Source organism: Charadrius vociferus, unplaced genomic scaffold (genome assembly GCF_000708025.1).
Source record: "Charadrius vociferus isolate BGI_N301 unplaced genomic scaffold, ASM70802v2 scaffold595, whole genome shotgun sequence".
Lineage (NCBI taxonomy): Eukaryota > Metazoa > Chordata > Aves > Charadriiformes > Charadriidae > Charadrius > Charadrius vociferus.
This window is the reverse complement of record NW_009648646.1, coordinates 5,860-33,520: the sequence shown is the minus strand read 5'-3', so window position 1 is coordinate 33,520 and position 27,661 is coordinate 5,860. Positions and strand designations below refer to the sequence as shown.

At 47.7% G+C, this 27,661-nt stretch overlaps 3 protein-coding genes across 3 annotated transcripts in view; 2 read left to right on the top strand and 1 right to left on the bottom strand.

Moving 5' to 3' along the window:
- The window catches only part of LOC104287686 (ubiquitin-conjugating enzyme E2 R2), a 12,728-nt gene extending 2,115 nt beyond the window's left edge, over positions 1–10,613 (top strand). The window contains exons 2-4 of the mRNA XM_009886413.1: positions 4,833–4,930; positions 8,905–9,039; positions 10,299–10,613. Of these exons, the coding sequence (XP_009884715.1) occupies positions 4,833–4,930; positions 8,905–9,039; positions 10,299–10,518 (453 nt within the window). The 3' untranslated portion in view covers positions 10,519–10,613. The remainder of the gene's footprint in view (positions 1–4,832; positions 4,931–8,904; positions 9,040–10,298) is intronic.
- A 5,005-nt stretch (positions 10,614–15,618) lies between these two features.
- LOC104287692 (ubiquitin-associated protein 2-like) lies at positions 15,619–24,770 on the bottom strand. Its single transcript, XM_009886418.1, is given in 9 exon segments — positions 15,619–15,646; positions 16,974–17,120; positions 18,639–18,733; positions 18,735–18,830; positions 19,843–19,910; positions 21,345–21,452; positions 21,536–21,635; positions 22,991–23,205; positions 24,674–24,770. Coding segments are annotated over 9 exon segments (954 nt in total).
- A 1,746-nt stretch (positions 24,771–26,516) lies between these two features.
- Positions 26,517–27,661, top strand: part of LOC104287691 (vitelline membrane protein 15a-3-like) — a 4,089-nt gene continuing 2,944 nt past the window's right edge. Inside the window, exon 1 of the mRNA XM_009886417.1 lies at positions 26,517–26,571. Coding sequence (XP_009884719.1) covers positions 26,517–26,571 — 55 coding nt within the window. The remainder of the gene's footprint in view (positions 26,572–27,661) is intronic.

Sequence of the window (27,661 nt, the reverse complement as noted above, 5' to 3'; positions counted from 1 at the left end):
TGTTTAACAATCTTTGGCGACATGGACAGTGTGTACCTGCAGTAAGTTTGCCACAACACCAAGCCATGTGGCACAGTCAACATGCTGGAGGGCAGGGATACCATCTAGAGGGACCTGGACGGGCTTGAGAGGTGGGCCCATGCCAACCTCATGAAATTCAACAAGGCCAAGTGCAGTGTCCTGCACATGAGTCTGGACAATCCCAAGCACAAATTCAGGCTGGGTGGAGAATGGATCAAGAGGAGCCCTGATGAGAAGGACTTGAGGGTGTTGGTGGATGAGAAGTTCAACATGAGCCAGTAATGTGCACTTGCAGCCCAGAAAGCGAACTGCATCCTGGGCTGCATCAAAGGAAGCATGGCCAGGAGGTTGAGGGAGATAATTCTGCCCCTCTACTCCACTCTCATGAGACCCCACCTGGAGTACTGAATCCAGCTCCTGGGGCCCCAAACATATGAAGGACATGGACCTGTGGGAGCAAGTCCAGAGGAGGGCCACAAAGATGATCAGAGGGCTGGAGCACTTCTGTGAGGACAGGCTAAGAGAGTTGGAGTTGCATATCCTGGAGAAGGCTCTAGAGAGACCTTCTAGCAGCCTTCCAGTACCTAGAGGGGGCCTAGAGGAAAGATGGGGAGGGACTCTTTATCAGGGAGTGTAGTGATATGATGAGGGGTAATGGTTTTAAACTGGAATAGGAGAGATTTACATTAGGTAGGAGGAAGAAACTCTTTAGTGTCAGGGTGGTGAGGCACTAGAAAAGGTTGCTCAGAGAAGTTGGGGATGCCCTGTCCCTGGAGATGTTCAAGGCCAGGTTGGAGGGTGCTTTGAGTAACCTGAAGTCAAGTGGAACAGGTCCCGGGCCATTGGCTGGCCAATTTGAAGTGGCCCTTACTTCAGTGCATGTATGGGTCACGTTCAGAGCATACTACTGTAGGCTATCAGGTCAATAATTGGATCATGGTACAACTACATAGCAGGGCCAGAAGAATTATTATTTTATGTAGAAGCAGTTGGTTCTAAATTACCGAATTTCAGAGCTGTATTTGAAAGCTGAAGGCCTGTTTTAGCTCAAAATTTCACTTTTAGTGGAGGACAATCAAATCCTTACTAAGTTTTTGGATATCCTAGCCAAGTGTCAGCCTGCTAGGACTACTGGTTGAGTAGTCTGAGCCGCTAAAGGCCTTACAAAATGTTCCTGTTGGTGCAGCTCTGTCACTTTATCACAGGTCTTCCTATGGGAGGTTCTGCAGGCTTCCTTTGGGCCCACCTCAAAACAGCAATGCCACTTCTCTTCCTTGCTGTGAACAAATGATGGCTTCAGTTGATGCCTTGGGCTTGGAAGGCCCTTTTCAAAGAGTTGTTGCTCCTAAATGTCCAGCCTGGAATGAGTGTGCTTCAGATATCAGCAGTGATAGCTTACTAATAAATGGCCAAAAGCCTTTCCAAACTTCAGTGTGAAACAGAATAGTAACCAGCTTTAATTACTGGATGCTCAGGAGGACTCCCTTAAGCCCAGGGAAATCAGTCATCTCACAGTCTTCTGACTTGAATTTTGGACTTTGCAGAGAATCTTGCATGTAGCCAAGGATGGTGTTTCTCTTTAAGGCTCTATTTCAGTTACATGGGAGTTTGATCTATAAATACTACTTTGAGACCTGCAGACTATTGCAGATCCATACTGTGGATGTTGTTCTGAATCCAGAAATTCTCATGCAGGAGGTGAGTGAGAAATGGTTGCCAAAATGGTATGTACAAAACGAGTCTTGGAAAGGACCTCTCCCAGTCCTGGTGGGAAAGATGAAAAATTGGCTATAGAAAGAACTGAAGGTAGGAGGAGAAACTAACCCCAAACTTGATGGCTGTATTTTGGGGTTACTCTTCAAATACTCCAGGTCTCAGCTTTGTACTTTGTGTTCGTAGCAGTATTTCTTGGAGCTGAGGGAACCTGAAGCAGCTTGCAGGCTGTTTTGGAAACAACATTTAAGCAATGAAGATAAGGCACTGGGATAACTCCAAATGAAACTGAAAATAAATCAGCAAAGGGCTTGAGGTTTGAGGGCTTGTCAGGAGGAGGAAAAAAAAAATCTTTTAATGCAAGGAAGATGAAAGAAAGTAGCAGTTTACAGAATCTGTTGGTGGGACCAGATGGAGAGGTTGGGGCTGACGTTCCAGTTCTAAGCAATGAAACTTGAGTAACTTGTCTCTTCCCCATCTCCAGTTTACTTAGGTTATCTGGTTGAATTCTGGTGAAACTGTGTTCACTTGTACTTTATTTTTGTGGCATAACAGTTCTCAGTCCTAACAGAAATATAGGCTATTCCCTATTGGTAGATGAATACCCTGTCTTCCTTGTTTATATGTTTCAAAAATGTGTGTGGGGAAACGCTCTCCCGTTGACTACAGTGATCCCTAAAACCTTGTGCTGATCTCATCAGGCCCCATGATACCTTTACCCTTCCAGACTCTGTAATGCAGTGCTGCCCAGCTTAATTTCCCAAGCATGGTAAGACTGATTGTTGCAAGAGGGAAACTTCTCACATCCTTGCTTCCCTCTGCATTTTCGTATTGCTAAATATTTGCTTCTCCACATGCTGCTGACCTAGTTGCTCAAGGAACTTCCCCCAAGTACTGTGATGCTTTCTCCTGGCCACCAGCACTGCGTTCTCCCAGGAAATGGTTAAAGGAAAAACTGGCTAAACTTATCGAAATTGTTAATAAAACCAGAATAGGCTGAACCTAATCTAACATTAGGAAGGTTAACTTCACCTTTAAATGATGTTAAAAAATATTTCTAGATTGCACAAGCCTGTTTGTGTCCTAAAAAAGAAACTGCCTTGTTAGGGCAAACTGTTCCAGCAATATAAGTGCATACTTAGGTATTCAGCAGATCCAGGTGCTACATTGCTGTGCGTAGTTGTGTTCTTGACCAAAAAAAAAAAACCTGCTTCAAAATGACAAGGGCTTGCTAGATTTGCATACCTGACAGGTTAGTGAGCCACTGAAATCTGGACATTCATCACAAGCCTCCAGTGTTGAAGTAGGATCTTGTTTGGCTATAAAACAAATGTCATTGTTAATGAAGGTGGATTGAAATGTTTCTTATCGAAATTGTTAATAAAACCAGAATAGGCTGAACCTAATCTAACATTAGGAAGGTTAACTTCACCTTTAAATGATGTTAAAAAATATTTCTAGATTGCACAAGCCTGTTTGTGTCCTAAAAAAGAAACTGCCTTGTTAGGGCAAACTGTTCCAGCAATATAAGTGCATACTTAGGTATTCAGCAGATCCAGGTGCTACATTGCTGTGCGTAGTTGTGTTCTTGACCAAAAAAAAAAAACCTGCTTCAAAATGACAAGGGCTTGCTAGATTTGCATACCTGACAGGTTAGTGAGCCACTGAAATCTGGACATTCATCACAAGCCTCCAGTGTTGAAGTAGGATCTTGTTTGGCTATAAAACAAATGTCATTGTTAATGAAGGTGGATTGAAATGTTTGGGAGGCCCTTCAGGTGAGCTGCTGCTGTCTGTCGCTGTGATCGCTGGCTCGGGCTCAAAGGCACGGATGCCATCACTGTGAGCAGCACTGCTTTGTGCTCTGGCTCCCATGCGCTGAGCAGCGTTGGAGGGTCCTCGGGATGTAGCTGAGACCAGATGCGTGGGGAGCTGCCAGCCTGCAGTCTTCAGCAGAGCTGATCTGCAGCTTCTCGCTTCTTCCTGTCATCAACGTGTGCCTTGGGTCAGGGTGACAAGGGACAGCGTGAGCCCTGCCTGTCAGCTGAGGCTCTGCCATCTGAAGGTCTGAGGCTGCCTCTAGGAACTTGTAGGTCATCCCAGCAGCTGGCTGCAAGAGGAGGCAAGCCAGCAGGACCCGGAGACGCCAGCATCTGCTGGCTGGCCTCGGGCCCCACCTGCACCTTCATCCCATCCTGCCATAAGGCATTGGGACCCCATGAGTCCCCAGTTCAGTGGAAAATATCAGCTGTGGTGTATACTGCTACAGCACTCCTACAAAGTAATCGTGTCAGAATGCTGTTGCTGATGGAGAGTTGGTTTTACAGGCTTCTTACAGTGTTTATAAATGGTAGGCATTATGGAGCTTTAAATCTATGTTCAGGCTATAACACTGGTGAGTAAAACACAGATTGAGGATTACGTGGCTGTATGGCTTCCATATGCTGCCAAAATATTCTTCTTCTTGCATGCTGGAAGGGATTTTCAGTGAAACCCTCAGAGAACATCTCCTGCTTTTTCACCTGGTATTTCAAACACCTGTCTCCTAGGGGAGCAGTGTAAGCCTGCCCCGCACCATATGTTCAACCTCCTTGTGTCCCGGGAGAAGCACTGTTTTGATACCTGAGCTAATAGAGAGTGCTAAAACCTTCAATTCAAAAATTCCTGTAGCTAACTCAGCTACCACTGTGAACAAAAAAAAAAATAATTTAACCCTATTTTGTGTCTCCTGTGACTAAAGCTCACTTCTATCACTGTGACAGTACTTGCTATCTGGAGACCAATTTAATTTTATGTGACTTTATTACTATTTTTGCTTGTTTTGCTACATTTGTTTAAAGAATGTCCCTCTTGACTTGGGATTGTTTTGTACCAATTTGCAGACTAACCCTGTTTAGCAAGGGAAACTTTTGAGTGTATAAATAGAGTAAACCTCGGAAGAATTGAGAACTGTTTCCAGTTCTTGCATATTTTTACTGGCACTTGGGGTGTTCATATCAACAAGGTTAAACATCTCAGAACGTAGGCAGTGTTGAAGTTCAGTCACCAGACCTCTGTCTCATGCCAGGCTATTCTCAACTTTTGTTTCTGTCTTGCAGAATGGAGATGTATGTATTTCAATTCTTCACCCACCTGTAGATGACCCACAAAGCGGAGAGCTGCCATCTGAGAGGTGGAACCCTACCCAAAATGTCAGGTAACTGTGAATCTGATGTACAACGGTGACCTCAAAGGCCTGTTGTCTCTGTTCAAGACTAAGGCCTGTGTTGGGAGAGGTTTGGAAGGGATTTGAAGACTTTGGGCGTTTTAGGGCTTGAATCAATTGGCAAGCGGACTCATCAAGCTGTATGAAGATGCTGGAGAACTGTGTGTACTGATATTGGGCTAACGGCATGGAGCCTTCTGTCCTGTTCTCAGGGTTTCATACTCTCAAAGCAAATTCTCTCAAATGCTCTAGCCTTTCCCAGTGCATGTTATCATACACTTAAGTTTTTCTCACTCCCTCAAAATACCACTAGCGGAAAAGATCGTTTCTGAGTAGTAGGAGTAGCCCAGTAGGAGTAACTTTGAATAATCCTGTCTACTGTTTGCCTTCCGATGTCTGTCTCCTGTCCTGCAGTGTGCTATTTTGAGCAGCTAGCCAGGTAGTTTTCTTCCTGCCAAGAAAAAGAAAAAATCACTAAGTACCAGAGGCATTCAAGGCTAACCTGTCCATTTTTCTGAAGCATCAGCTGAATTTCATTCTCATTACAAAATACTGCCAATAAAGAACTGACTAGGTGACAAGCCTCAACCCAGTTAGGAAACAGGTTTGGGCATTAATTACTTATATTGCACAGACAGTTTGAGTATTTCATTATATACAGCTCTAAAGACTGACATGACACTTCTCATGGTGCTCGTTCTGATTTCTGCTGTCCTTTACCACAGTGCTATTTTTGGTGCTTACTCTCTTGAAAAGTGTTGGGCTTAAGGGTGACATCTAGGGAGAAAACGTTCCTCAGCTGTATCAGCAAATGGAAGTAAAGCTTGTCTTTAACTGCTACCCTGCTGCCAGCATCACCTGCTGGGCTGAGTGCTGATAGAAATGGGTCCTGCTGGGGTCCCATCTGGCTTTGCAAGGCTCCAGACAGGAGGCAGCAGGGCTGAAGGTGTGGGAGGGGAGCGTGCTTGTAATGAGCTGCATGTGTAACCTGCGGCTTCTCTTCAGCTGTGGAAATTTGTAAATCCTGCTGAGTATTGACCATTTACTAGAGACAACTGTGGCTGATATTAGCCCCTTCAGACACTTCATTCTTCAACTTCAAGAGCACCTGTGCTTCCACCTTTAAGGTGCCAAGCATACTCATTAATTTTTTTTTAAGCACAGTCAATGTGGACTTTCCCATCACTCAGATCGAGATGAGGCAGGTGTAAGTAAATATGGCAAACATCCAGCAAGATGTGAAGGAGTGCAGCTGTGATCTGTGCCAGAGAATACTGCTCTTCTTCTCGTGTCTGGAGTCCCATAAAGCTGAGGAGGTGGTGGCTGGGCTTAGAGTTGAGGCTCTCTGATCATTTTAGTTGCCCTTCTCCATATCTCCCCTGTCACCCCTCTGTCCTTTGAGGTGCACAGGCCAAAACTGGGCACGATATTCAAGATGTTGGTACATCTGTATCTTGTGAAGATAGGTGATGCCTTGTCTCACCATTGCTTTGTTTCCTGAGGATGCCCATTTTCGTTGCGTTTTCTTACTGCCTGAGGTTTGGACAGTTTCTGCAACCAGCTCAATGCATTAACATGACTGTAGTGCAGCCTAAGCCAAAACTTTTTGCGTTATACTGGATAGCAAAAATGTGCTAGGACAGATCTATAGCTACCTCTAAAGGAGGCTCTGAGAGGCTACAATGTGGATAGCGGCTGGGAAAAAAAGAAATACCCTTTTCCGACAAGGTATATAACAGGATGTGCTGGTTGGGAGCACCAGCTAGTCTACATAATGTCTGGTTTGGATTAAATTAATCTGTAGCCTTCTGTTGGTACATGGAGACAAAAAGGCACTTAACAGGTCTGTTTCCTTGAGACTGCTGACTGCTCTCCCCTGCTGGTAAGGTGGTGTAGAGGGACTCACTCTGAAGACGGCAGTGCTGTAAACACTTAAAACAGCTCACTGGTCCCCAGAATGGGGTGGGCGCTGTAAGAAAGCAGAAGGCAGGCTTGAAATCCCTACTTGATGCAATCGATGTGCATACAACAATGTGCTAGAAAAGCCTCACCTGGGAGAGAAACAGATCGCTGACAATATTGCAGAGGGTCAGTCTGTATCCAGTCCAGTGCAGTTCATGTTTGATGCTGAAGATGCTTTCAGTCACACGTGCTTGAACTTTTTTAGTGGTTTTAGTCCTGTCGGATCCTAGGCGCTGGGATCCCTTGCTGTTACTGTGCCTTGTTCACCTGGTTTACCCACAGCAGCAGGGTTTGAGCTGGAGCAGACTGTCCAGCTCTTAAGGTATCAGCAGTGATGGAGCTTATCTAACACACTGGTCCAGGAATGACTAGTGCAGAGAGCTTCACCTCTAACAGATAGTTATGTTGGTGTATTTAATTAGTTTTTGCAGTGACTTTGGAGTCTGGAGCACCACAGTGGAAATTGGCTTCCCCTCTCTTTGTTGATGGAAGTGTGGTAGAGCAGATGCGAAATCCAGACATGAATTCCTGTCCTTGGCCTTCCCTTGGCTTTGTCTGCCCTACAGTAAAGCTGCTGCAGTGGTGCTGGAGCTGACATGCTGGCTTTACTGCCTGTTTGCTGAGAATCAAAGGCTTTTGAATGAATTCTTGAGATGAAGTAGAAGACGGTCTGTCTTCTGCCCATCATTCCAGTCTGATCAGACAGTTTTTCCCAGAGCTGCTGTTCTCTTTTCCTACTGAATTATATAACTTGGAAAATGAATTGTATAAGACTCTCCTGATATCTGTGCTGAACAGTCTGGCCAGACACAAGTATTTAGTTTCAAAACATTTCTAGAAACTCTGCATCCAGATGACCACGCGCTTCCTGGAATTGTGTCCCAGATATATGATCTGGTAGACTTGCTCAGCACGTGCTGCTCTGAGTGTGCCCCTAAATCAATGCAAGTGCAGCTGGGGCTGTAGTCTGCTTTAAGTTCTGCAGAGCAGTTGCTAGGTACTGCTGTATTTCAAGACTTATTCCTTGTCTCTTGTTCTTCCCTTCCATTTAAATGGAACGCTGTTGCCAGCAGGACCACCTCAGACATGTGAAGCTATTGTGGTGGTAGCTACAGGCAGGTGGCTGGATGTGCAGAGCCGCCCATTGGGACTCGCTGTTGAGTTGTGCCGGTTGCGGCACTGTGTGAGCAGTGAGGGGCTGAATCTCTGCAGTGCACAGGGTTGTAGGAAAAGCAGGAGAAGGGTCTGGGTGAGGAAGGTGGAGTTTCCCCAGTAAATGTCAGCAGAGCGGGGCAGCTTTCTACTTCTGTGCTGCTGCTAGAAATGCAGGAAAGGCTGTCTGTCTGCCAGGGGTTACAGGACTGGCTCATGCTGGCTTTGCCGACTATCGGCAGCCAAATTCTGCTGGGCAAAGCTGCCTGGGTGTTGAAAAACATCTGCACTGTCTTCCCCTTGCTGTGCTTGAGTGCTGCTGCAGCAGCCTTAGTGATGCACAAGCTGAGGAGAGGTGAGACCTGCTCACAGCTTCAACCTCTTAACACCCGGTGGGGTGGGGAAAGCAGCGCAGCCTTGTCTGATGGCCTTGGGTAGCGGCCCTGCTCCCTGCGTGGGGCAGGGGAGAGAGCCTGGCTTTCTGCCGGGGGGCTCAATGTCGCCAGAACACACTCACCAAGCCAGTTTCCAGCCCTGCACCATCCACAGGTGGTGTGGACAAGCTAAATTCTGGGCTGATCCTAGCTTTGCCTGCTGCCCTGTCACAAGCACATGCACAGATGTTATGGTCTGTAGTCAGCTGGGATCCCCGAGGTTTGTATTGCATCACCTTCCCTATGCTGATGGCCGGGGTCTGAGGTTCATAAATACCTGCTCTCACTTCAGGTATTATTCTTAGCTTAAGTTTTGATTTTAAACAACTTTCTGATGCGTCACCTAAAAAAGTCATCAGCATCCAGAATCTGTAAATGCGTTAGCTCTGACTCTGCTGTTGTGGTTATCTTTTCCAGGACTATCTTACTGAGTGTAATCTCTTTGCTTAACGAGCCCAACACATTCTCTCCTGCCAACGTGGATGCGTCAGTCATGTTCAGGAAATGGAGGGACAGTAAAGGAAAGGACAAGGAGTACGCTGAAATCATAAGGTAAGCTTTGCTCTGTGTGATGCTGTGCTACCAACCTCCTCCTGCTGCAAGCAGGCTGGTAGCAACAGGCTGCAAGCAGAATTTGCTGAAACCAGCTTCTGGCTGTGGTTGCTTGTTTGGAAATGAATTTTGCCATCTTATTCCAAGTCCATGCTTCTGGTCCCTCTAGGATTTTCACCACACAGAAGCAGTGAAAGCTTCTGCAGCAGGAGGACTGGGCTGATGTCTTTAAATTGTTCCCTTTCCAGACTAATCTGGCATGATGCTCTGTAAAACCTATTGGCTGATAGTAAATCCCAGTCGAAGTCCCCGCTTGCCTTTGAGCGCTGCTTGCATTGCTCGGGATGTGATTCAAACTGACTGCATCCTACTAATTCTGTGCTTAATGCACTCATGAATCATAATCTTGTCCCTCCAATTCAAAGGAATATCAGCAGGATTTGGCAAGCGTTTACAAAGCTGGAAGCACTGTTCAATCTCGACTGTCCTTTGAGCAGTTCATGGTTCATCAGGTGATGTAGGGAGATGACATAAGCTTGAGCCAGGTCGCTGTAGAGCAGCGGATGGGCAGCCTGGGGCAAGACCACATCTGCATTGACTCCCCTAGCCGGGCACGCAGGACGTACCCCTGGCTGGAGCTATGCAAGGCAGTCCGTCTGCGCAAAGGGCCTCGCTGGGAGGATATCTTGGTCCCCTCTAGCTCCCTTGGCTTCAGCGGAGCTGGATGTGCTCCATAGAGTACGACCGACTGAAAGCAGCGGGGTGAAGGGACAGGCTGCCATCTGCTCCTCTCCCTGCTGGGAGGCAGCACGGGCCAGCAACAGTCCGAGTGCTGCCGGGAGGCAGCAGCCAGAGCTTGTCCTGGGGAAAAGGTGATGGGAAACACTTGTTTCCTGACAGCCCCAGTCAGTGCTGGGGTTGTGGCTGTGTCTTGGGATATCCCTGACCATCCCGTCTGTAGCAAGCTTAGTGGAATTTGCTCAGAGCTCTGGCAGGTCTCTAATGTGTAGTCCTGTAAAAAAACTGATTTCGTGTGTTTCTGAGAGCGTGTGTGCTGCAAACACCCTTGGAGTGCTCCTAAGCCTGGGGCTGTGGGAATTAAATCTGTTTCTAGTGCTGCTTGTGGTGCTTTGGCCAAACATCATCTCTCCCCACTCTGAGCTGCAGGGAGGTCTAGGGCTGGCTGGGAGGTGGGGAGGTGAGCCACCCTGCTGCCAGCTCATGGCCCTGCTCACGTTTCTGTGTCCTTCTTCCTGCAGGAAACAGGTTTTGGCTACCAAAGCTGAGGCAGAGAAGGATGGTGTGAAGGTCCCCACTACGCTGGCAGAATACTGCATCAAAACTAAAGTGCCTTCCAATGACAACAGTTCAGATTTGCTTTATGATGACTTGTATGATGACGATATTGATGATGAAGACGAGGAGGAAGAGGATGCTGACTGTTACGATGACGATGATTCTGGCAATGAGGAGTCGTGACCTGCTCCCTCTATGCCCCTGTACTGCCCTGCCGACTCAGGCCAGAAGGGAGCAGCGGTAACCTAGCAGCAGTCCAGCAAAAAAGTGTGGGGGGGGATCAAAAAAAAAAAACTTTGTCTCCTGCTGTCTCCTGTTGTATGGATCTGTTTGCTCCTTTTTTATGGACCTCTTAGAGACCCTCCACAGAATGTCTGAATTCTTGCATTCTTAACCCTTTCATCACTGTATTATGATTTTTTTTTTTTAAAAAAAAAAGAAACTCCCCTTTTCACTTCGACGAACCGCTCACAGCGAAACAGGTTTGCTCGCGTTTAGGTTCTTGAATTAAATACAGTCTTGCATTGAGATGTTTAATGTATTTAAAGCTGGAATAAACCCATTGGAAGCTGGGTTTTCGGGAGCTCAAGTGCTGCATTTATGGGGAAGAAAAATCCACACGAAGCAAATTGCCAAGGTTTAGCTGCTCCATTTACAATAATAGCGTGTGTACATTCGTTTAGCCTTGTGGTGGTGGCTTTTCCTTTATAAGGTGTGGGGCGGAGAGTGTAAAGCTACTGTGTGTTGAGCTTGATGGGATGTCACTGAAAGGTAGAGTATTCCTTTTCAGCCTGCTCAAGTTAAGCAATAGCTGGACCATGGAGCCCCAGAGGGCACAATCAGCTTTGTCTCTGAAAAAGGCTTGTGATATGAACCCTAAAATAAACACTTAACACTTCATGTCTGTGGAACTGAGCCCTGGGTTGCTATTTATTTTTAATTTTTTTTTTTCAGACTAGGTTGGGGTAGAAAAAGTTCAGTTTAGCCATGCTGCTGAGATCTGCTGCCAGCTGCCCCTCTCCAGAGGGAGGAGAACAAAAGTGCATCCTGCTGACCAGTGGGCTGATGTTCGTGCCAAACTTGTTTTTGGCAGTTGGAGAGCCCGATAGCCTCCTGCCCCAGCGCTCGCTGGCAGCTCTTGCTTCCTGCAGCCCAAGTCCGGTGCTGGCCTGAGCCTTCTTTCTGTTGCTTGTGTGGGTCTTGTGTTGGTAAATGCAGCTCTGCGGGGTCAGCAGAAGTCAAAGGTTGCTTTGCCTGGCTGGGGTGGCCAGGCTGTCCCTGTGCCCGCAGCGGCTGCTGTGGCTGGGGTGGAGGAGGTGGATGTGTGCTCGGCTTTCCCCTGGCTGGGGCGCGGGTGAGTGTTAGCAGCCCCACAGGAGAGGGGTAAACAGTGCTTTCGGGCTGGAAGAGAAGGCCTGAGGGACAGGGTTTGACAGGCTATTTAGCAGCATGCTTCAGCTGGTGCACTGAACTTGGCCTCCTGCATGTTTTTGGGAGCTCTTGGCAGAGTTTAGGGCCCTCCCTCGTGGGCAGAGGGGGGGATCCTGCATGCTCATCTCTGCAGAACCCTCTTCCTTGGCTCCCCTCAGCACCCTCGCCTTGTTGCAGTGTGCTCTTGTTCAGCTGTGGTGCTGTGGCCTCCTGAATTCGCCTCTCGCATGATGAGCAGCCATCCCTGCCCTCCTGCGCAGAGCCCTGGAGCTGCCAGGAGCAGCTCTGAGGTGAGGTGGTGGCCCTGCTGGGGTGAGACCCTCCATTCCCGTAGGTACAGAGGCAGTTACCCTGGTAAGAGCTGCGGGATTGGGCATTGGTTTGTGCCTCCCCCTTGTGTATCTCAGGGTTTTCAATGGTACGTCACCAGCTGTGGTCCCCAGAGGGGTGCTTTGGTGGGAGTAAACTTTGTTCTTTGGTCTGCCTGGAGGGAGAGGAGGGGAAGGCAGCCCTTGGGGAGGGGAGGAAGGCTGGTGGGGCTCTGTTTGATGTGAGCAAGGCAGGCGTGCTCTCAAAATGTTGCTTGGCTGGGATTTGCTGTAGCAGGGGCAATCCCTGCTCCTCTGTCCCAGGTTGTGCTGGTGGTGTGTCCCTCTGCCCCCTTGCGGAGCCAAGGCAGCCCAAAAGTGGTGATACCTTGTCCCTCCAGTGCTCCCTGGGACGGTCTGCCCTCCTGCTTGCATCTTTCCTGGGGAGGCAGCTGGACCCCTCCAGAGCTGTCCCACATGGGCTGCTTCAGCTCATCCTTCCATCCAGGACTGACTCAGCCCCTGGTGCTTTCTGGAGCCAGCAGGGGGGTTCCCCCCGCACCCAGTGATGGTGTGGGGCACCTGCCAGCTTCACTCCAGCCCTGCGAGAGCAGCGCTGCTGTTGGCAGACGAGTCTCTGGGGCTCCCAGCTGCAGGACTCCTCTTGGGGCTGCGCTGGTGCGGGGACACTGACCTCCAGCTTTTGGGGGGGCTGTTGGGGAGCGAAGGAGCAGAGTATGGCAACGCAGGCTGTGCTGATGACTTGGTTTGAAATGAGCATACTGCATCTTTCAGGATTTCCCTTGTACTTTTGACCGTCTTCACTGTATACTCTCCAGTGACTTGTATTTTCAAGCTCGGTGTTGTAAGATGCATTATCATGACTCTTCTGTTACCCTTTTTTAAAGACAAAAAGCACCCTATTTTGAGAGCTTCTACATTAACCAGACTAATTTCCCCACTGTCCTGTGCAGTGTCATTGCTTGTTCACTTGCTGGTTTCCTTTTTTGAGATACAAACTGAAGTATGAGGGTTTTTTTGAAGCTATTTAAGAGATTGCAGGAAAATGTTTACCTGATCTGTGTATTCTGGGTTGTTTGGTTTTGTTGTTTTTTTTTTTTTAAAAAAAATCTTTCTCCTGTCTCAGCCAATGTTAGCGTTTACATTTGCAACTACAAGCCCCTTCAAATGCAGTTTTCAACCATTCTGAAACCAGCAGGGTACACTAGATTTCTTAGTAGTTTTCTTAGCTGAAATCCCAGCTGTTTTCCTTTTTTTTTTTTTCTTTCTTTCTTCAGTATAATTTACCAGAAAGAATTAACTGATGCATTTTTGTGTTGTCCTCCCCTTCAGTAGTTATATTTTGTCTTTTCTGCACATCTGTCTACTAATAAAAATGTGAAATGAAAATAGTCCTGTACTGTTACTTCCCTCTTAATTGAGCTGGTTTATTTGCATGGGTTATTTAAAGCTTTGAGTAACAGCTGCTCACACGTTCAGTGCTGTTCCAGTACCAGCGCCTATACCTACACATAGATATTTATAAGGTTATTGGAAAATAAAGCTGCTGTTTGACAGCTGCCTGCCTCAGCCCAAGCCTAAAGAACGAACTGATTTAGAGCAGTGCTTTAGCAGAAGGCCATGGGCTTCACTGTTATGTTTGGTCAGCAGAGGGGAGACCAGTGGGAAGAGGGTTCATGGTCAGGTAGGACTGCTGCAGGGACACAGGACATGGGGCAGAGCTGCGGCTGCTCTGTGTGCTGCCGGTGGCCGGTTCCCTGGTGGGGCTGGAGCACAGTGTTCCTCAAAGGGTCAGACACAGCAGCGGGGTCTGGGGGGGGTTGCTGGGACAGGGGCTTTGACCTCATGCAGAAGCCTGGCAGAGGAATGGGGGGCATCGCTGCCAGCCCTTCAGTGTGCTTTCCCTGTCTGGGCCATGCTGTTCCCTGCAAGCTCAAGAGCAGAGAAGTTTGGTTTTGCAGTGCCTTTCTGCTACAGTCAAGCTAAAATTGGCAGGACAAGTGTACAGGAGTTGCACTTGCTGCACTTGGCATTGTTTGCAGCGCAGCAACTGTGGAGGCAAATGCAGTTGGGGCCGGAGTGTTTCTGCTTCACTGCTGTGCTGGAGGAATGGTGATGGTATTTTGGCTGCAGTCCCAGAGGAGTGTCAACAGTGGGGAACAGGAGGGAGAGGGATGGTGCCTAGTCTGGGCTTTCTGACAGGGATCAGACCAGTGTGTACCTCCTGCCTGGTTCTGGCAGCACCAGGCTGCCCACAGTCACCAGCAGCTTCTTTATCCGGCAGAAGCTGTGGTACCAAAGGCAGGACAAACTCTCCAGCCTGTCCTGCACTGCCACTTGCGCAGGTTTGGTTTTTTTTTTTCCCTTTCCGTGATGGCTGAGTGCAGCTGAGCAACCTTGGCTCCACCATCAGTCTGTAGAACAGGGGATCAGAGAGGAAATTGCTGCAGAAGAGCCCTGCCTGAACCAACAGCGTAAGGAAATGGGAAACCATCCTGCGACGTCTCACCTGGAGCAGAGGGGAGCACTGTGCTGCCTGCAGGCAGGACCCCAGAGCAGCGGGGAAGGTGCTGGAGTTGCCTTTGCTGCCTTGTGCTGGGGAAGAGGAGGGTGCTGGAGGGCAACACAGCCTCCAGGCCTGGAAGTGCTGCCCTTCTGTGCCCACAGCCACTGCCGCAGGTGGAAGTTGTGCAGCTGGGGACAGGGGAAAAGTACTGGCTGAAGTCCTTGCAAGGACGTCTCCCTTGATGCTGCTCTTCAGCAAACCTGAGGCTCAGGGAGGGCTGCCATATGCTGGCACCAACTCTCCTGCGTTGTCTTTTGCCACCGCCAACTGATTCCACACCCTCACACACAAGCACAAACTGACCCACCCACAGCAGTGGACTTCTATAAACAAGAAACTTAAGTGTGTGACGATGGCTTTGGGCAAGTGCGTTTTTCAAAGAACAGCTCCCGTGAGGCAGCAGCTCTGACCGCAGGTAAAGGAGGTGCCATTGCTGTAAGCCCCGTGGGCTCAGCTGCTGGTGCAGCCCCTGTACAGGCCAGCAGTAAGTCCCCAGCCTGCAGAAACATTTTTGGCCCCCTTGACATTCAGGCCCCAAAGGGGGTGGCAGTGGGACAGCAGCTGCCAAGGGCTTCCAGGAGCTGCTGCCAAGGGCTTCCAGGAGCTGCTGCAGTTTGACCAGTATCAAAACTCGAGCTGGGGCAGAGGAAGGCCAGCACAGTTCACGTTGTGCTGCTCAGAGGTAGGGGGAATGCCAGGTGACACACTGACTTCTTCCAAGCCAACTGGGTCTCACAGGACCTGAAAGCTGGTAAAAGTGTGACTCTAAGAAACAAAAGTGGTTCTCATAGTAGAAACATTTTTTTTTTTTTTTTGGTGGGTCTTGAAATAGAATTGGCAAGTCCAAGAAGGTCCCTTGGCTGCTGTGTGGACACGTATGGCATCACATTTACCCACCTCCTCTGCTGTGTGGGGTCAGCATGCTGAGGAGGAGGAGGCTGGGGCAGGAGCCATCCGTCAGGACCCCTCACCACTGACGTTCCTCCTGGTGGAGACCACAGATGTCATAGGCAAAGCAAGGGCGGGCAGTGCTGCAGTTGTGCTCCCTCCTAGCTGCTCCACAGGGACTCGGACAGAGCACGATGCCCAAGGACACTCAAGGCAGAGATGTGAAGCTTATGGCAGGAGTCAGTGTGCTGCCCAGCGTCCCATCCCTGCCACCAGTCCCTTTGAGCTCTCAGCACTGAAGTCATGGTATTCAGCGTCTGCTGCTTTCACCCTCCCAGCTGACCCTTTTGTTGCAGGAACAGGTAGAAAAGGACAGGCTGTAAAAGCAAAATTGCTCCTGGAGCCTTTGAAAATGCAGACAAACACCAGTGATAAGCTCAGATCTTTATTAGGTGGAGGAAGGGGTAAAAAGAAATGAAATCCCTATAACATTCACCGCACTGGTGCAGGACAAGAAGAACCAGGAGTTGCCTCCAGGGTCTTTGTTTTAAAAAAAGTGGGGAGGGACAGGTGAAGTTTCCATCCAGGAGCTCTGGCTTTCCCGGGCAGGGTGGCTCAGGGCAGAAAGAGGTACAAGACACAGCTTATACTTTTATTTAAGAAACCGCTACATAATTTTTGCCTCTAATGATGCAAAGGAGGTTCCAGAACACACTGAGCCATCCAAAGTCTCTTGCTAGAGAAACAAACTAAAAAAAACCCACAAACAAAAAAGAAAACCCTGTCTTTTTTTTTATTTTATTTTATTATTATTCAAAAATTGAAAAACAAAAAGGTGAGGCTGCAACTCAGGGCTACAGTGACCAAACTGCTCACAAGAATTCCACAGCATGAGGGAGGAGGGAGATGAAAGAAAGGGGAAGGCCCACAAAACATTTTTTTCCTCTTCAAAGTAACAGCTATATTGGGGGAAGAAATCAAACGACACATTTTGATTCTTTTTTTTTTGGGGGGGGTGGGCCAGGCCTCCTTATTTGCCTAAATTTAGAACTGCGTTAAATAAATGGGCTCCAGCTCAAAAAGAAAAAACGGTGCAGTTTGTCTGAGTTATAAAGCCCATGGAGCTTAATAAAAAACAAAAACAAGGAAGGATGCCCTGGTGCAGATGGGAAATGAATAATTAGTTTTCCTACAAAGAAAATAAAACAGGCTGCAAGATGCAGAAAACCACATTTAGGCTCTATTACATTTACAAATACATACATAAATATATTACATACAACAGCAACTCAAAGAGGAAGCAGGCGAGTCACACAGAATGGCTGGCTGGCTGCAGTTCTCCCCACACAGACATTTGGCTGAGCAGTCACATCTTCTAATATTTCCAGGAATGGGCTTCGGCTTTTTTTCCTTTTCTCTTTTGTTTTTTCTCCTCTTCTCCTTTCATTCTCTCCCCCCTCCTCAGTTTCAGATTCAGTTTGTCCAGTATGGAGAAGTGCCATAGGTGGTTTTGGTAGCCTGAGACTTTTGTTGCATGGTGCTGGGGGTTGGTTGCGTTGGCCAGATCTTCCCTAGAAATCAGAAAGGAAGGAGACATGGGCATCAGTGCTCCCAGGAAGCTGAGCCCATCTGAACATCCCCAGAAGAGCTGCTGCCTCCAGGGACAGCTCCAACACCCACCAATGCAGTGATGCTCCCCCCTGAATGGATCCATTTCTGCTCTGCAACATCTCCGCATCCCACAGTCCAGGACAAACGGCCACAGAGACACCAAGCAGGAGCTCGGGCATGCACCATCCCCCACCCACACCAGGTTCCAGCAGAAGGAGGGAGAGGAGGATGACTGGGGACAGCAAAAGAGCTCTCTCAAGGTGCACAGAGGCGCTGTACCAGCCAAGGATGTCACACATTCAAAGAAGTCATTTCCTATTTCTGGACTCTAACGCAGAATGCTTTTTTCAGGGAACATTTACAGTGAGGACTGGAAACACACAGGCTGGTGAAACCAAACCAGAAATTGGAGCCAACATAAACCTGCAAAGGGATGCTTGATTTTCCCCCCAGAGTTACAGTACAAGCGCTCATGTCCTGCTCTCCTGCCGCAGCCAGGGGACAGCAGCACCTGCCTCAGCTTCACACCTCACAGCCCATCTCTCCACACCCCGTATCAGCATGGCCTCTTCACAGAATCACAGGCTGGCTGAGACCTCTTGAGGTAACTTGTCCAACCCCTCTGCTCAAGCAGGGTCACCTATGGCCAGGTTGCTCAGGACAATGTCCAGACAGGTCCAAGGATGGAGAGTTCACGACCTCCCCAGGCAACCTGTGCCTGTGCTTAGTGACCAGTAAAGAAGTGTTTCCTAATGTTGAGAGGGAACCCCCTGTGTTTCACTTTGTGTATACTGCCTCTGGTCCTGTCACTAGGCACCACTGGAAGAGCCTGGCTCCACCCCTGTTATACTCCCCCTTCAGATAATTACATACACTGAGCCTTCTCTTCTCCAGGCTGAATGGTCCCAGCGCTCTCAGCCTTTCCTCACAGGAGAGATGATCCAGTTCCTTCATCATCCTTGTGGCCCTTTGTTGGACTCTCTCCAGTATATCGATGTCTCTCTTGTACTGGGAAGCCCAGAACCGGACACAGCACTCCAGCTGTGGCCTCACAAGTGCTGAGCAGAGAGGAAGGATCTCCTCCCTTGACCTGCTGGTGATACTTCACCTAACGCAGCCAAGAATACCATTGGCCTTCTTCGAGGCAAGGGCATGTTGTTGGCTCAAGGTCAACTTGGCATCCACCAGGACCCCCAACTTTTCTGCCAAGTTGCTTTGGCCCCTACCATATACTGGTGCGTGAGGTTGTTCCTGCCCAGGGGCAGGACTTTTCACTTCCCCTTGCTGAACTTCATGAGGTTCCCTCCCCAAGCTGGTCGACAGCATCGAGTCTGCCAGCCTGCAGTCATTGTCAAGGTCCTTTCACAATGAGCAAAGCAAAAACTAGAAGCAATCAAAACCCCCCAAGACCCTGCTGGGATGTGGGTGGGAGCAATCTGCCCTTGGGCATGCTGTAGAGGCAGAAGGGGCCAACTCACCTGTGCATCTTGCTGAAGATGGTGATGCAGCATCTGGGAATGGGGCTGCTGATGTGCAGGCAGGATATGGAGAAACGGGGCTGGAGCATAACCCGGGGCAGCACCAGGGTTCAGGGGCCCAGTCGATCCAAGAGCAGAGGGCAGGCTGAAAGGAGGTGGTGTGCCAGCGTGGAATCCCTGCTTGTCAAATGTCTGCACAGAAGGTAAAGGGGACAGCATCAGGGACCAGTGTGAGACACTCCATGGAGACCAGACAAGAACAAGAGTGGACCAAACACACATCACCTGAACCTTTCACCAACCCCATGAGCAAGCCAAGTCACACCGAATACCTGCAAGCACTTCAGCAGATGTGTTTCAGCTCCTGTTCTCACCCATATGAGGCACTAATGCCTCCAACATTTTATTTTACTTTCATTTCCACAGCCACTGTGTTCCTTTTTTCCCCTCACCTCTTTTTACTCAGTGGGACATGGGATAGCAGCAGCTGCCTGAAATCAGTCCTTCACACACTGCAGGGGCTCAGCCTGGAATTACCTGACCTACCCAGGGCGGCCCAACAAAAGCGCAAGAAGAACTTGCAATAACATTTTCCTCCCCGTTGCCAATGATTGGCCCCTAATGCTAAGGATGTAGCTGAGAGCTGGCTTCCTACCTGTAAGCATGGATCACAGCCAGCCACCCATTTGCCCAGCTGAGGGTGCAAGGATGGGAAATCAGGAGCCAGACAGAAGCCCTCTGCACACCACAGCTTGTCAAAGCACTTTCTGTTTTCCCTGGGAAGGTGCACGCTGAGCAACAGTCACAGGAGGTTGTGGGACAGAGACCCTTGGGTGTTAGGGGTGGGCACTACTGACCAGTCTCTCTGGTGGAAAGCAAATCGCCTCTCGACTCACCTGCTCTGGGGGCTATTTTGACTAAAAACATTAGCGCCGTCACATTTCATTTGCACCCAGGACACGGCATATGTGGGGCAGAGCAGGCAGCATGCAGCAGCGCAGAGCTGCTATGCCAGGTCAGGAGCTGACATGACAGAATTGGTGCGACAGAGAACGAGACTCCTCTCCCACACCAAACAGAGCTGGTGTAAGAAATGCCATGGCAGCTGACCCTGAGACCGACCATCCTGGCAACGGTCCCAGCCACCAGTACTCTGCAGGGGCAGCCAGTGGTCTAGACCACAAGGGAGGAAGGGCTAGTTCACCTGAGTCTTGTTATAGACTGAGCCACTGATATCAGGCACACCTGTGTTACTTGAGGTCACAGAAACACCTGGAAAACAAAAAAATAGCCACAGACAATGAGAAAGTAAACCGCCACAAGCCCTGCTGCAGCTGCCAGCCAGCCTGGCAGGGTTCTCTCTGCTTTCAGACCCACAGCAACCCACAAGCAAACAGAAAAAAGGGCTCAGTTCCTTGCTCCTGATGCAAAGCGGAAATCAGCCCACTGCGATACATCACCCATGTCTACGACCCAGTGGTTACTGCTTGGATTCAAATGCGTTTCACCAGGCAGCAGCTGGTGGCACTCATTTAAGCTTGCAAAAAGCCCGCTTTCCCCTAGGATTAGGGGTGCATTTGGCTCTACTGCAGCATTCAAGAGCTTTGCAGTGCTACACTGAGCGATGAGACTCAGCATCTGCTACACATTTGAGCCCTTGCCCTTCCACATTCTGCCAGAAGGGTGAGGTCTGCAATGCCCTTCTACCCTGAGAGAATTAGTATCACTGATTCAGGCTGGTTTCCACCTGAGCCCGCTGGAGCCACCACAGGCTCAGAAACACACACTTAGCAGTGAGGTGACTCTCAAACCAGCCACTTACTCACAGTCTTACAAAGACTGGCTCTAATAATTTCACTTGGATCAGAATAAAAAGAGAGTTCCTTTGACCAGTGAATCAGACGACTGGACTCAAGAGGGTGTGCACTGCTCTAACGTTGTACCCTTCCTAGGACATTGCTCTTTTTTAGATTGCCTCTCCACAGAGGAAAGCATGATCAGCACTTGGCTTAAGACAGCCCAGTTGGTGTTTCAAATGCACATCAAATGCTTGGTATTTGCTTAAGCCCAAGGATGAACTAGTTAGTGCTAAGCAGTTCAGTACACATTTCTCAGGTCTAACCAGCATGTGCAGAATAACGCTTTCATATAAGCTATATAAATTCTTCAGCCTTTACAGTCACAAAGGAAACATTTCCAGGCATGAAACAATGTGATGAGTTACAGGGTGGATGGACAGCAGCTGAAACAATAGCCCAGAGATGTGTGAACTGCTCTGCTCACCTCTAACACATGGCTATTTCAGGTGCCTACCAAGAAACTCAAAATCAAGTCTTCATTTGGCAGAGGACCATTTCAGTAGCAGCATCCAACAGCTTAGGCTTCAAAAACACAACACTGCTGTATGACCACTATTCTTCAGCAAAGAAAACTTTGGCAGAGGAAAACAGCTCACCATTTCTCCCAAGTATAACTGTGGACAAAGCTGCGCATCAGCCACACAAATCCTTATGCAAAGTTCAGCCATGAGGTTTAGAAGGAAGACTTGGGCCATTAAGAAAAGCACTTTGTATACGGGAGATGGAGAAACAGCTTGGATTGTGACCCTGTTTAGAGCTGGCTGCTGTGTTGACTGCACAGCACTGGCAATACTGGGAGTTTGCCCTACTAAATCCCACTCGAGCAATCTCAAGTCTCATGTGTTACCTTTCCCAGGTCCAGTGCCAGCAGATTTGTTTTGTGCTTGAGATGACCCACTGTAGCCTCCTTTGCTGTAATCTCCAGCTGCCGTTCCCTGCGTTAAGTCATCATAGCCTGCCGGTGTGTACAAGACAAAGTGTTACAGCGTACAAGCAGCTCTGCAGACGCTCACGTGAAAAGCACAGTGGTAAGCATACCTGCTCCATAGCTGTGCTGCCCATAGCCACTCGCTTGCTGGAAAGGAGTTGACGCAGTGTTCAGGTTGACTCCATGCTGTTTAGCAGATGCTGGAGGTACCTGGACAAAGGAAGGGAACAAAAGGTGCCCTTAACTGGGGAACAGCACAGAAGATGCAAGCTACCTCTGCCATCTAGTGGGGAAGGCACCTCCACCTTATGTGGGAAATTTAATCTGGAGCTGTGAGCACTGGGGTGGCATGGGACACGGCACTCATGCTTCCAGCAGTAACTTGCTGTAGTGGATTTGTGCAAGCCCCAGGTTTTCTGCTAGAACCGTCCCTCTGATTGCTCTGCCACCCTGTCTCTGAACAGGTGGCATACTTCTTTCATACACTGACTGTAAACAGCAAATTCTTGACCACGAGCCAAAGAAGGAGCAACCACAGTGCTCTCCCCCCAGAATCAAATGAAACACCAACTCCTGCCTGACGCTGTTTCATAAAACACAGTCCTACAGGACTCTAAAATAGACTCCTCTGCCCTTCAGCCTGGAGCACCACCTCTTCCCAAATAACCTTCTTCCTCCTGAGACTACCAGTGCTGCTCTCTGACTTAATGGGGCCTGCTCCATCCTCAAAAGGATTTCCTAGGCACTTTCAGCTTGCTGACTCTCCAGAGACTAGTAAGGGCTTTCAGGAACATAGAGTGCATGAACTGCAGCTGTCTGATATTTACAGTAACCTGTCCAGGAGTCCATGAGTTCTGGCCTTTTAAATTACCTGTTTGCTTGGGGAAGGGACGGCACCTTTTTTCTCATGTTTGCACGTTTTTGGAGATCCCTTGCAGACTGGGGAAGACAACACTACGCCATTATTGCGAGACCCAACCTGGAGTACTGCATCCAGCTCTAGGGTCCCCAGTAAAAGAAAGACATGGACCTTTTAGAAGAGGTCCAGAGGATGGCCACAAAGACGATCAGAGTGTTGGAACACCTCTCCTATGAAGAAAAGCTGAGATCTGGGGTTGTACAGCCTGAAGAAGAGAAGGCTCCAAGGAGACCTTATTGTGGTCCTTCAATACTTAAAGGGGGCTTGTAAGAAAGACGGAGAAAAAATTTTCACCAGGCCCTGTAGTGAAAGGAAAAAGGGCAACTGAAAGACGGTAGGTTTAGACTGGACATGAGAAAGACATTTTTTATAATGGTGACGTGATAAGAGACTGGAACAGGTTGCCCAGAGAAGTTATGGGTGCCCTGACATTGGAAGTGTTCAAGGTCAGGTTGGATGGGGCTTTGAGCAGCCTAACCTAGTGAAAGACGTCCCTGCCCTTGACAGGGGGGTTGTAACTAGGTGATCTTTGAAGGTCCCTTCCAACCCAAACTATCCTGTGCTTCCAAGATGTAGAAGGTTTGGGCTGGAGAGAGCAAAACAAGAGGTGCGAAAGGAGGGCTACAGTTTAGGCTGTCAGACTTACAAACATGGTTGGCCCATACTGGAATGCACTGGGTACGCCGGGCACACCAGCATAATAAGGTAACCCAGTGTAGCTGTACCCTGGGGGCAAGGTTGGGTTGAGGAAGGGCTGCTGAGTTGTATGGTGAGTCTGTGTCTGGTTCTGCTGTGGCTGGGCAAGCGTCGTAGCAGGAGCAGGAGAGGCAGAATCCCCACGGCCAAATTTTGTTACGTCACCTGCAAAAGAAAGAACTGATAAGAAAAGCTATCAAAGCTACTCCAAACGTGGTGGACTGAAAGGATTCAAATCCTCTGAATACAAGTAGAAAACTACAGAATAGAGCACATCCTACACTTGAAAGCCTGCAGTTGTTCATGGGAAGCGCTCTCCTGGTCTCTGTTCCTGATGGCCACAGGTACATTGCCTGTTCGTGGCACTGAACACCGTGCCGTGGCTAATCCATTGATAAAATGGAGACATCAATACTTACCTATCTCACATGGTCTGAGCAGATTCATTACTGTCAGATCACTGCAATAAAACATGCTAAAAGCAGAAGTATGCTAAATAGCCAAAGAGCAAATGGTTGATGGGTTAAAGTGTGACTCTCCTGGAGGTTAAACTGATTAGCTAAGCTTCATGGGCTGAAAGCAAGTTAGGATTTACAAGCAGTGATGGGCGTATTTTTGTCAATGTCTTTATTTGTCAAGCATGACTAGTTAGATGTCCAGTTCCTCACACCACCAAAGTTTTGGAGACAGTAGCTGAAAGCCAGGAAAGCAACGCTTGCATTGAGCGCCACCTTATTGAAGAAGTAGGAAGGGAAATTTGGTTATTAACCCAAAAGCAGCTTCCCGAGAGAAGTGATTACGAAGCAGAAAACTCCCAAACACTTGCATTTTCTGGCAGCCTACAGAGCATGTTCACATGTTTTTTAGGGAGGTGACATACATCAATCACATCTATATCATTCCCAACCACTGTTCCTTTTTGTCGGTTACCAAGAATTATGACAATACTTAATACCATCATTATAGGAATTATAACGCCTATGGCTACAGTTTTAAGCTGTAATCAGATGGCAGTGGATGAAAAACACTGGCTGAAAATCCTGGATGGCATTAATGTCATCAGTGCTGGTAACCGAAGAGCAAGAGCAGGAATTAGGAAGGGCTGCTTAGATCAGAGGCTTTTGGGAATAAAGTCCATTAGATTTGGGGAGGGTGAGGGAGAGCCTACTAGATGCAGCTCCTGCTGGGAACATACAAGTGCTAAAATAGCAGTAACAAAGTATGGGCAGCTACTGAGGGGGGGTCTATTGCAGTGCCAAAAAAGGAAAGCAAGCCAGTTGAATTTTGAGATGAAAGACTAAGCTATGGAATATTTTTAAAGCACCTGTATATGCTCAGTAAGGGCACTAGATGACACTGCTGTTTACATTCATAACAATTTTGCACTTATTCGCAAAGGCTATCCAACTTAGTCCCAGAAGAAATCATGTATGAATTACAGACCAAGACCATGAAGAAACATCAGTGTCAGGGTTGAAAGGGAGATGCTCGCTTTTGTTTGGACTAGTTTGGACTGATGGGTTTAACTGCTTACAGAAGGGAAAAATGATTGCTGTTTCAGCAACAGCAGGATGACCTGGATTTACGAACCAGCACATCTCACCTACCATCCTCATCTTTAAATTGCACTCACCTGAGTATGGGTTGTTAGCAAGGCTCCCATCTCTGCCTGTCAAGGTTGCAGGAGCAGGGAATGTAATTCCATAGTAATCCTTGGAAAGAGACAACATCATTTATTAATAGTTGAAACTGTAGCAGAGATGGACAGCTCTTAGCAACACCATATTATACACATAAGAAAATTTAGAAAGGAAGAACTAAAGGAAGTTTGGGCAGAAGCCGACTTCCTTGCTTACAGCAGAACTGAAGATGTACCTGGATCCTCAACTTCAAAATAAACCCACTCTATAGACATTTTTAATATTATACACAAATACTTCATCTCTTCATGGTAAGTTAAAGGCAATAACTAAATGCTTTCCCCTGCCAGTCCTCAGCTCTGGGCTGTGACCTTCCAGTGAGACTATGCCTGGAAGAGCAACAGACCATCAGGGGCCAAAGACCTGGGGTCAGGCCAGGGCCGTAAGCGAATTGTGGACGTAGTCCAAAGGTTTTACCCTTGTACCGTGCTCTGTTTTCTAAGTTGAATCGTCAAGTAGGTGAAGAGCACAAACATTAAAAGGAAAAAAAAAAAAATTGGAGAAAAAGAGTTACTACCTGATGACTGGAAAATTTATTTAAACTATGTTACAGGAGATCTCAGATCAATAGTTTCCAAAGTGGGGTGTGCAAGACAATCCATTGGGGTGCATGAAGAAAATGTTTTTGGTACCATTAATAAAGATAATTTTAAAATTTTTTCATTTTTATTTTTATGTATGTTTTATAGCATACATATCAGTAAAGTAACATATGTATATAATTTAGAAATAAAAATGTATTGCAGATGAGTGTTCACAGATTTTTTTACTGATGGCGTGTGTGATCAAAAAAGGTGGAGACGACTGCCTTAGATCATTCTTCTAGGTCCTCTACAGCAAGGTAAGACAGTCCTCACCCTAGAAAGCTTGCACTCCAAGATGACAGGACACACCAGCAAAACGAAAGCAGCATTTTGTCTTCAGGTTGGGGGGGAGGGAGAGGGGGCGGTGGGGAGGTAAAAATTTGCCTTTCCCTCTCTGGGAAAACTCCATATGTGGGGCTGGCACTCTGCTAAGCGGTTTTCCTCCTATTTCTTATGGTTTACTCGTTATCACCCCCAATCCATCAAGAGTTAATGCTTTAACCAGTAATATATCCATTTCCATACATTCTCCAACACTAGAAAAACATCCTCCTTCTTCATACCCCAGCACCCCAAATGCTTTCTGAGTTGACAGCACCTTCCACCTTGCTGCATTTCTGTGCATCACCCCTGTTTCCTACACCCAGTCCTCCATCACTGAACATGAAATAATCCAGCAATGATTTAGTATTGCAGGTGCTTTCTGCAACTTGAAATGGTGATATATTTCATCATCCTTTCCTTCTCAAGTAATTCCACCTTACCAACTCTGGCATGAATCGTTTAACAAAACAACCAAATTCACACTGAAAGTCTTAGCAGATTACTCAAAACAGCACTCCTGTCTCCTTCCAAGGAAAATGACACAAAAAGCAGAATTGGAGAAGAGATATGAACTGGACCAGACACACTAGCATTTTCCCTATATAAACTGGACAAAATATAACCAAATTCACATGAGAACAGGGTCTAAGGATTGCAATCATTCTGCCTCTCAGGTAGGGGAAAGACACATCAGCACTACATATTCCTGTCCCACACACCTGTGCATACACATATTCAAAACAAAAAATCATTAGAAAATATGACTGCATGTCAGTTATCTTTGCACTGCATGACCACCCACAGGAAAACATCAAAAGAGATACTGTGCTCTTCGAACACCGTGGGTATTTCCTGACCTACAGAAGGCATGCAGGAGAAGGTGCCTCAAGTCAAAACTGAAATATCAGGAATAGATTCAAAAGGTGAGACAGACAAGGACTGAAAAATAACAAGTGATCTGATGTAACAGATTTAAGCCCCACGGAGCAGCTTGCTAGGTATCACGCACACCAGCTGAGGCATTTGTAACATCTCTGCTACACAGGCAGCCTGCAACTGACTAACAGAAAAGATAGCATACGCCAATCTAATACACACAGTAACAATAAAAAAATAATAAACAGAATATTCATATTAAGAAAATGAGTTAAATTAAAAAAGAATCCCCTCCCAAACATCAGGAGAAAACCCTGTTCTCGCTGTATCAGCAGCCATGAGCACCTCTCTCTGCTAGAAGCTTCCCCGGAAGCAATGACGACTGGCACTTGGGACTCTGCCCACTTTCACTTTCTAGATGTAAGCAGACCAGCATGTCAAAGACAAATATTCTCACCTCCTGGTGCCTCCCAGACACCTAATGTTGTCTGATTTCTATAACAAATTCAATGCACACCAAAACCACAAAAATCTAGAAATCACAATCATTGCATGAATAGTTGATGAAAAATCCTTCATGACATTCATGCATTTATTTATAAATATCAACACATTGAGGCCAAATAACTCAGAGGGGTTGGGGTAATGACAGATGACCATAAAGAAAAGCGTGCATTAACCCCATATATAGAAATAATATCAGGGCATGAAATAAGAAAAAGATGTTGGTAGGAGAGCAACTTGAAAATAAAAACCAAGCATGAACACACACACACACACGAGATCATTAGGAAACCCTTAATAGCACCTCCAGCACAGCTGCCCCAAAAGTCTCTGGTGCCGCACTTTCACATCCCTGTTCAACCGTAACAGCACAGCAGAAGCGCTCCCCCTGCACCCCAACAGCAGCTATGGGGAAGAACCAGCTCTCCTTCCCTATGGCCACCTCCAGATTACACTTTGACAAGCACAACAAAGCCCTCAGAAGAAAGTAAACAGAAACCAAAACTGAAAATGGAAATAGGGAAATTCTGTCTAGATTATGATGATGAAAAGAAAGCCATGGCACCACATAAAGCCGGACACCCGGCAGCACCCCAAGCACAGCGCCCCCCCGCACCACCACCAAGCCTCACC